At 65.9% G+C, this 9930-nt stretch overlaps 1 protein-coding gene across 1 annotated transcript; it reads right to left on the bottom strand.

The window, feature by feature from the left end:
• Nucleotides 1-1594: 1594 nt before the first annotated feature.
• On the bottom strand, nt 1595-6059 carry THEM6 (thioesterase superfamily member 6). The gene is made up of 2 exons (XM_036112763.2): nt 5409-6059; nt 1595-3176 (listed from the first exon to the last, which is right to left on the bottom strand). Exons 1-2 carry the CDS (start codon nt 5919-5921, stop codon nt 3063-3065), a joined length of 627 nt encoding a protein of 208 aa, XP_035968656.1. The 5' UTR covers nt 5922-6059; the 3' UTR covers nt 1595-3062.
• Nucleotides 6060-9930: the final 3871 nt, after the last annotated feature.

Raw genomic sequence — 9930 nt, forward strand, 5'->3', positions numbered from 1 at the left:
CGCACAGCATCGGCATGGCCAACAGAGGGCGCCCCTGCCCATCACCACCTGAGCGCCGGGCTGCCGGGCCCTCCCAGGGCGGGAGCTGCCACCTCGAAGAGCCCGAGGAGAGCCCCTGACGTCTGCAGGCCTGAGAACACCTCCCAGCCCTGCACAGCCCGTGTCCCCCTCAGGAGCTGGGGAGGCCACAGACTGGGCCTTGGGAGGGCTGGCCCTGGGGTGGCCGCAGGGCAGACCAGAGCTGCTCACACCAGCAGGGGCACCTGGGGCCTTAGGATGGAGTTGGCTCGTGGGGTCACAAAGAACGCAGAAGGACGGGAGGTCATCCACAGGCGGATGGGGGAGGCTGCTCAAACCCCACTGTGCCCTAGTCAGCAAGACCCTCCTCCCCTCTGTGGCTGGACCGCCTCCAAACAGAAAGAGCGAGAGAGCCTCCCCTCCCCCTGCTCCCACCTGGCTGGGGTGTGCCTCCCTGGAGTGGACAGAGAAACTGCAGTGCCCCTGGGACACAGTGACATTCAGCCCAGATGCCCCCGACTGTCCTGAACACCTCCTATAGACCCCCAGCCCTGTCCTGCCCCCCAGCTCCTGCCCTGCTCCCGGGTGCCAACTGGCCGCCATCACTCAATGCACCTGCTGGGACCCAGACCTGCTGTGTGCACACCATTTCCTGTCCCCAGTCCCTCTGGGGAATCTGTCCCTGTCTGACAGCTGCAGTGATCTCCAAGCTCCCCCATTGCCTGTATGTGCCCCCCAGGACCTGCATGAACACCTCTTAGGCGAAGAGACAGATACTCCACGAAGATACCCAAGCACCCCTGCAGGCCGGGGGCTGGCTGCTCAGGGCAGGTGCGAGGCCCAGCGTGGCCAGCCCGGGGCGCCCGGGCCTGCCTAGGAGGTGGGAAGAGGCTTCAGCCCACTTCCCTGGCTGCAGACCACGGGCCTGCAACGCGACCTCAGCCAGGCCACATCACTGCCACATCACTACCCCATCACTGCCTGCTGCGAATCCAACTTTTCCAACTGCCCATTCTTTTCCAGGCCTGCAGAGCTGGGCCCTCCTGAGCAGGTGGTCAGAGCACAATGTGGCCCATGCCATCAGCCCCCTGCCTTATGTCCTGGCAGCCCCACTTCCTACCTTCTTTGAGGGGCTTGCAGAATAGCCCCTATGCTGACCCCACCCCCAAACCCATTACGGTCCACTGACCTTTGCCCCACCTGCCACCCCACAACCTCACCCCAGTAATCCCAGTCTGAGGCCTAACCTCCTAAACTCCTCTGGAGGATCCTGGGACTGGATCCTGAGACTAAACCAGAAACGGACACCAGCCACCCACAGATTGGGCAGCAAGGCCCAGGGGCTGGGGACAAGGAGAGCAGCAGGGCCTACAAGGGGGTTGGGGCAAATCCTTTCTGGCCTTGGTCCCATGTTCTGTGAAATGGGAGCAAGTCCTGCCCTGCCTACCGGGTCGCTAAGTTCACAGGAACCTGAGAAGCCTAGACAGCCCCCCATGCGGGAACACACAGCCGTGAGTGGCCCACTGCTTCCCTGGGGGGCCAGGCCTTGACAAATGAGGACTTCCCCCAGCACACAGACGTTAAAAACTCTTTAATCTTGGGCTTTCTTTAAATAAAACAGAAACATTGCAGCTTTCCCATTGCGCTGTAAGGCAGACGTCGGCGTGGGGGGCAGGCAAGGGATCGGGGCGTTGCTGTGCTCCTAGCTCTAGTGGGAGGAGGGGCGCCCGACAGGGTGAAAGAGGCGGTTCCGGGGCTCCACGGCTCTGGCCCACACCACAGGCTGCCGGGGGCACAGGCGGGTGGCCACCTCGTCCTGGGCAGCCACACGCGGGAGCAAGCAGCGATCCCACCCCCAGGGCTTTGACCCGTGTCCCCAGCCAGCCAGGGAGCTAAGGCTCCCTGCTCCGCCCACCCCTGCCTTGCCGTCTGGGCCAGTTTCTGCTCCTCTCCAGGCCTCCCCAGCTGGAAGGCAAGCAGTTAGGCAGGAGCAGACGACTGAGCAGGTGTCCCAGCAGCCTGGTGACCCCAGCAGGGAGCCACTCAGGCAAAGCCCAGAAGCCCCTTCCCCCGCCCCAGCCCAGGGAGCGAGGCAGCCCCTCAGCATTGGAAGGGGAGAGTCACCAGCAGGGCACATGTTGAGGACGGCCCCAGGAGGAGGGCACACACCTGAGATGCTGTAGGCCCAGAGACGGTGGGGTCCTCCCCACAGTCACAGAGCACAGCCCTAGGAGCACCCGGGGTGCAGACAAGCGAGGGCAAGGTGCAGAGGGCACCCAGGCAGGATCCCGCTGTCTGCTCCGCTCCCTCCTCAGCAGCAGGCCCCAGCTAGGACGGGAAGCTCACCACCACCCCAGGGGACCCTGTGCCATCTGACCTGCACTGGCCTGGGCCCACCCTCTGGCCATAGGCCGTCCCCCACCCCAGGGGAACCCCGCGCCCTCTGGTCAGTCGGCCTGGGCCTGCCTCTCCCCCACGCACAGCCACAGGGATCCGCCTCGACATGCTGTTCTGACCCTTCACAGCTCCTCACCAGGCCCAAGTCAGGCCGCAGCCCTGCCCCCAGGGCTGCTGGCCTCACCCCTGCAGCTCCATCAAACTCCAGGCTCTGGGGCTCAGGGTGGCTTTGGCTGGCCCCTCTGGTCCAAGCACTCTCCTGACTTGAGGCTGCGGGAGCGTGGCTTCATCTGCAGGCTGGGGCCCAACCCCCAGCCCCCCAGAGCCCACACGCTGAGGGCCCTGGGCCTCCCACTTTCCTCATCACCTCCACCCGGAGGGCAGAGCTGGGTCAGGGCATCTGTGTGTGTGTGTCTCCCCCCCCCCGCCCGTCCGGTACCCAGCGTGGGGGGGAGGGGCGTCCATAACTGGCGGTGGAGGGAGGGCCTGAGCGTGGGGAGGGGGCTGGGCTGAGCCCGCCTGGCAGCAGGCCACCGCAGCTGGGAGACAGCCCAGCCCGGCGGGCCCATTCTGCACTCTCTGCCCCCGCAGGCCCGGAAGGGAGGGCAGGTGCCCCCAGGGTGAGGCCGGCGGGCAGGGCGCGGTGCTCACTGGTCCTTGACGAGGTCACTGAGCCCGCTCTCAGCCCTGAGCAGCTGACTGCTAGCCTCGTTGTAGGCCACCCAGTGCCGCAGGTCTTCTGGTAGCTCAGGCGCCTCCACCTGCAGGGGGAGATGGTGACATTACCACCCGCGCCACTGCTAATGGCGACGAGCAGGGGCGCAAGGAGGGGCGCCGCGCCAGAGTGCTGCCTTCACACCTCCGGGCCTCTGCTCACGCTGTTCCTCTTCCTCCTCTTCCAGGCACCCTCCCCAAGGCCCTCAGCGCCTGCACTGCCCCATGCTAGCGCTCAAGTCCCCATCCTTCTTCACCAGCCCCGTCTCCCCAACAGGGCCACACCTGAGCCCTCTGTGTGTCCCCAGGACCCAGGCAAGAGCCTCCGAGGCCAGCTGGCTGGAGAGGGGTGACAGGAGAGGGGAGGCCTAGAGGGCTTCAGGAGTCTGGAGCTGGGAAATGGAGGGGTGGGGGGGCGGGGAGACGGGGGGTGGGGGGGCGGAGGGCGGAGGGGTGGGAGGGGTGGGGGGCGGGGGGACGGGGGGGCGGCTGTCAGAGCGCCGCTGCTGGCAAAGTGCTGGACAGGGGCTTGCCCGGAGCCTCTCTTCTCTCGAGTGGACTGGGAGACGCGGGCCCCGCAGCCCTGGGCCTGTCTACCGCGTCCCCACCCCTGCCTGCTCAGCCACACCACGGCCTTGCTGCACACTCCGCCACCATTTTGTGATGGGGAGGCAGGCAAGATGCGGGGTCCGGCCTGAGAGGTCAGAGGCCTTGCAGATGGGCTGCGGGTGTTCTCAGGAGCAAGGGGAGAAGCAGGGGCAGAAGGGCTCAGAGCCACAGCCCTGGCCTTCCCTGCAGACAGGGAAGCTCTGCTCAGCATCCGGGCCAGGCTTTCGGGAGCACTCTCCTCCCAGCCAGCCGTAGTGATCAGCCCTAGGCCGGCTCTCGCCCCAAGGCCACCCTAGTTTCAGCACGTAGCATCCCTGGGCACTAGACTCAGATTGCCCTGCACTAAACCCGAGACTCCGTCTGGGGCTTTCCCTGACCCAGGGGCTGGGCTAGGCCAGGCACCAGGGCCCCTCCGGGCCACGCCCTGGCCCTTCCATCCGTGGCCAGGCGTCCTCAGGGTATGCCTGCTGAGCGGGGCTACCGGCTCTCTCCAAAGCCCCTTCCAGCCCACACTGGCCGCCTGGCACCCTCTCTTGCAGGAAAGGCTCCCTCTGTCTTTTAGTTCCAGCTCTCAGTCCCTCGAATAAAAGCCTCCATGGCCCAGGACATGTCCACATGAAGGGACACATAAAGCACCTCTGTCCCTACGGCATGGGGGACATCCAGGACCTTTGGGGGTGTTCAGAGACAGAGACAAAAACCAGGGAGCTGTGCCCATGGCCCATGGTACAGCCTTGGGCAGTTCCCATTGCCTGAGCCTCAGTTTCCCCACCTCTGATATGGGGGAAAGGCTGGCCTCTCACAATTAAGGTGAGCTTGTGTCCCTCCTTGCTCAGGAGGCACCTGTCCAAAGCCAGAGAGGGTAGCGTCCTGGTTTAGGGCACCCAGGGGTTGGGGCAGGCCCTGGCTTTGGCATGGAGGCTCCAGGCAAAGTTTTGGGAACCTGCCTTAGGCTGGAGCCTGCCCTGGAAAGCATCACCGTGGTGGTGCCCTAGCTTGTCCCCAGGGCCCCTGTCGCCAGGCTGCAGTAGCAGGCTGTGCTGGAAGGAGCAGGCCCTGGGGAGGGTCCTTCGGCCCCACGCAGGCACTCAGGTGCTCTCTCCAACTGGCAAAGGCAGAAAAGCTTGCAGCTCTCTGGGGCTCAACCTCCCCACCCCAAACCCAGGGGACGGTGAGCCCTGTGAAAAGGGCAGGGGGAGGGGTGGGTGTCCTCAGGTCCTTGGGAATTCCCAGTAACCTCCTCTTACTGACACCATCCCTCACATTCAGAACCAAGGACCTGAGAAAGTGGCTCCACACTCCAAGCCACACAGCCCCACCAGGACTCAGACTCCTGGGAGGGACGCGGTCTGGGGTTCCCTGTACTGGGAACGGTGGAGGGTGTGGCATGGAGTCCGGAGGGGCAAGGTTAAGCCGCCACGGGAGGGAAGCATGCTAAGAATGTGCATGAGGAGTTGATTCGGGGACCCTGGGAGCTCCCGGGAAGAATGGGCTTTAGTGAAGGGAGGCCCTGGATCCAAAGGAAAGGGCTGGAGTGGTGCTCAGAGGGGCAGGGGCACCCCAAGGAGGCACAGGCGGCTGGCCTTCCCTAGGGGAGGGGGCAGAGACCAGGCGTGCCCCCGGGCCCGGGGAGTGTGTGTGTGTGGGGGGGGGGGGTAGAGGGTGCTCACCTGGCGCTTGCACAGGTGCTGCACGACGCGCTCCGGCGAGGTGCCCAGCACGTGCTGGCGGGAGCGCAGCAGCGCGCACACGAAGCCATCGCGCAGGCTGACGAAGCGCGCCTCCAGGTAGAAGGCGCGGTCGTCCCAGCCCAGCAGGCGGGTGCGCACCTCGAAGGGCTCGAACAGGCGCAGCGAGCGACGATAGCGCGCGCACGAGGCGGCCAGCACGGCGCGGGCCCCGAGCGCGCGCAGCGCCCCCAGGACCCCGCAGCGGGCCAGGTGCGCCACGCGCGCCACGTCGGCCTCGCGCAAGTAGCGCGCGTTGTTCATGTGCAGCAGCAGGTCCAGGTCCGAGGGCAGCACGCGGCCCGCGTAGCGTTGCTCGGCCAGCAGGTCGCGGACGCGCGGCTGCAGCAGGCGCGCGCGCAGCACGGCGCACGGCACGCGCACCAGGTACCAACCGTCCAGCAGCGCGAAGTAGGCGAGCGCCACGACCAGCGACGCCACGAGCAGCCCCAGCATCTCGGCGGCGGGCGCGGGGCGCGGGGTGCGGCGCAGGAGGCCACGGCGCTGGTCTCGGCGGAGCCCCTGCCCGCGCCCCGCCTGCCCGCTCGCCGGGAGCGCCGCGCCGCCGGAGCGAACCACCTCGCGAGGCGGGCTGGGGAGGGACGCGCCAGAGGCCGCCGGTGCCGCAGGCCAGGGCCCCGCCCCCCCCGCGCCGGCGCCCCCCCCCCGGCGCCCTCAGTGGTCCGTCCCCCCCACATCCGCCCGCGGCCCGCCCCGCTCCCGCTTCCGCCTGGCGCCGCGCCACAGCGCCATCTGGCGGTTGCGCTCCGCAGTGCAGGCGCGGAAGCGTCCGGGTGGCTCCGCCTGGTCTCCCCCCACCCTTCCACCCCCGCCTGGTTGGGAGCCCGAACCCCTCCTGCCTCTCCCCAGCCCTTGAAGACTCGGCCTGGCCTGGGAGATTTGGCCACTGATCTGAGCAGAATCAGAGGCTCCCGCCCTTCCCGGCCCAGTGGCAGGGCTTTGCAAGAGAAACGGACGCAGCCGTCCCCAGCGGCACTGCTTCAAGACTCCGCTGGAAATCGACCCTCCGATCCTCCAGAACATCCAGGGGTACCCCACCTCGGCAGGGCGACCGCCCGCGTGCCTTTGCGGTGGATTCAAGGTGCATCACGGTCTGGCCCCTGTGGCTTTTTCAGTTCCAGCTTGTAACCTCATTAACCCCACCCCCGGGTCCCGGTAATCTCAGACTCATTCCCAAGCATTCCCATCCTTGGCCCTTTTGCAAAGGGAGCAAATAACGCCAGGGATGGAGGAGAGGAGTCGCAAATGTAAAGGACTCACAGGAGTCGCAAGCACGTGCGATGTGGACCCAGCAGTCTGCAGCACGCACTCCAGCGTCCTGTCCCTTCCCTGCGACACGTTCTTTGCTTTTCTGGCTTTGCTTCTGGGGCCAGTAGTTGGGCAGAATGGGATCTGGGTTTTCCTGGGTCCTTGGATCTGCTTGGATACTCCCAGGGACAGGAAGTTCATTCTCTATCAGGGCAGGCCCAGCTGCCCTAGGAACCTGCTCACACTTGTCCCTGTCATGCTCGCCCTGTCCCTGAAGTGGGGCAGTTTCTTGGGATGACAGTGCCCCTGAGCCCCCTCGGCAGCGGCTCTGTGAACTCACCTTGTCTCTTCCCCACACGGGAGGGGCTGCCTCTAGAGGCCAGTTCTGGAGATGTCAGTGAAGGTTGGTAAATGATAAAATGGGGGCTGGGGGGCTCACAAGAGCCCTGCCTCCATCCTCATAGCCTGGGCTCCATCTGCCCAGCTTCCTTTTGAGCTTCTGCCGCCCACGTTGAGCCCCCCACCAGACACACACTGCAGGTGCTGTTCTCTCTGCCAGGGACTCCCCCCTCCCATCTTTCCCCTCCCGGATCCCTGGACCGTTGAGATTCCCAGGGCCCCGGTCTCACCGTGCTTTTACATGGGTTCGATCATGTGAGCAGGGAGTGCCATCTCCTTGCTGGACCCTGAGGCCAGGAGGCCAGGCAGGGCCTCATCTGCCTCTCTGATGGCTCAAACCCAGGGCCGGCACGATGGGTGCCCAGCCAGGTGCCCCAGACCCGGGAAGGCCACAGGAACCAATTAGCTGCCCACCGTCCGGCTGCATCAGTCCCCCCACAGCAGACGCGGGGCACCCTGGGGTGGTCATCGGCAGATGATGAGGGGTCCCAGTCAGGTCAGGGACTCTTGGGCGTCCTATCTGGAACCCCCTCCCTCTGCTCTGGCTTGAAGTATCTGAGCCCCAGGAGCTGCGCAGGGTGGAGGAATTTGGAGAGGTACCCCTGAGCCCCCTTCATTCCTCAAGGATAGTCCTGTCTGGGTAGAGTGCCTGGTGTCGCCGGCACCCACAGCCCTGCAGCCTAAGTACTAGTGGCTGCCGCCTGGGTTCGGGGCTCCAGGGGGAGAGGAGGCGCGCGGGCTCGTGGCGCCACCCAGCGGAACAGGAGCGGCGGTGCCAGCCGCTGGAGCGCCACCCCCTTCCCCCGGGCCCCTTCCCGCCACCTCCCAGGCCGGCCCCATCCCAGGCCGCCGCTCTTCCCGAGCTTTTGGCCCCACCTGTCGGGGTCAAAGGCTCGCACGCCTTGGTAACTGTCACACTGAGGGAGTAGACTGCGGGCGAGGCGAAGCAGGGGTTGAGACGGCCCAGACCCGTTTGTATGTGGCTCCAGCCGGGGCCGGCCCCTAGCCCACTGGCACCTCAGGGCCATAAACAGGGAGAGGTCGCTATAGCTGATGGTGGCTCTGCTGCAAGTCTGGGGAGGGAACCCGCCGTGCCTCGGTTTCCCCAGATGCACTCCGGGGACACTCAGCCTCTTGCTCCCTGAGGGGTCGCCCGCCTGCTGTGTGTGCACACCTGGGCTGGGGGCAGGAGTGCTCCACAGTGAGGCAGGCCGTGTGTCCATGGGCACGTGGTGACGTTCAGGCAGCCGGTCACCTCATGGGCTCAGGGCTTCTGTGGCAGAGCAGAGCTGGGCCTGGCACAGAAGGGCCACTGGCCGGGGCTGCCCCTGCCCCCATTGCCTTTGTGGAGTGGGCAGATGGGGTCCGGGCTCTGTGCCCTGCAGCCATGGGGACTTGGGCACAGGTGCTGAGCCTCTCTGGCACTGGTGAGTGACGCCAGGCCCCAAGGCCCCAGTAGGGCCTGCCCCGCCCCGCCCCTGCCCTGCCCCGCCCCGCCCCTGCCCTGCCCCAGCCAGGGACCCAGGGCTCCTTCCTGTCTAGCTTGCTTCCTTCTTGCTGCAGCTGCGTTCCCCGTGTATGGGCTCAGGAGAGGAAGGAGAGAAGCCCCAAGGAGGTAGGTGGGCCCCTGCCGCAGGGAGGGGTCGGGGGGCAGGGAGAGATGGGAGGCGCAGAGAGAGAGGCTAAGAGGGAGGAGGGGCTGGGAGCCACATGACAAAGATGGAGCCTCTGGAGGCAGAGGAGGATTAAACTCTTGGCCCGACCCCCCACTTCCCTGCCTGCAGAGGGTCTGACGTGTCACCCCTCAGGCAGCTGCCCTGCCCCCACCCCAGCAGCCCTCCCCACTGCACCCCAAGTCCAGCCAGGGAGGAGTGACACTTAACAGAGCAGGGCCCAGGCTGCTGACCAACACTGTGATCTGTCCGCCCAGTCCTGGGTCACGTGGGCAGGGCACTCTTTATAAACACCCGAGTGGTAGAGTGGCCGCGGATGAAGACCTCACCAACCTGGGCGGAGGGGGGGAGGGGGAGGCGCATCGATCCCAGCCCCGGAGTGGCCGGCAGATAGGCCCAGGGACAGATGGTCTGGCTGAGCCAGAGCCCCCAGGGGGAGGACAGCACCAGACCACCTCCAGCCTGAGGCTGGGCCCGGTGCCAGGGCCAGAGATGCCCACTCAGGGATGCCGCTGGAGGCCTGATACGGGGTGGACGCGCACGCAGGGGAGGACAGTGAGAACCAGCTGCATGGCCTTGGGTCAGTTCCTTCACTTCTCTGTGCCTTGGTTTTTTCCCTGTGCAGCCCGGCCTCGCCGGATGGTGGGGGGGCATCGATGAGTGATGGCACGGAGGCCCGTGGGAGAGCACGTGGCCTGTGGCAAAGGGTGCAAAATGTTCAGACAGTGTCCCCAGCATGGAAAATGCTTGGGAAATGGCATCTTAAAAACGAACACAAGTCCGTCTGTCCAGGGGAACACCTCAGCGCCCGGATAGAACCGTGAGGGTCTCTATTCCTGGCTATGGAAAGATCTGTGTTTAGAAAGCAGTTTGCTGGGGAGCGTGTGTACCGTGGCAAGGTGTGCACGTTCGCGGCGTGCGCCTGCGCGTGCTCGCACAGGAAGCGTCCGCAGATGGCGCAGACAGTGACAGACGCTAGTCTAGGGTGCGGGGATCTGAGTCCCGCACTCTCTTCTTCCTTGCCTTTCTGTAGTAAAAGACGGGATGGTGAGGGGAGAGGGAGATTAGGGTCCCACCCAGACCCTGCCTTGGGCCAGTGGGCTGCTCCTGCAGGTGGCCCCCCT

This window comes from Halichoerus grypus, chromosome 5 (assembly GCF_964656455.1).
Source record: "Halichoerus grypus chromosome 5, mHalGry1.hap1.1, whole genome shotgun sequence".
In the NCBI taxonomy this organism is placed as follows: Eukaryota; Metazoa; Chordata; class Mammalia; order Carnivora; family Phocidae; genus Halichoerus; species Halichoerus grypus.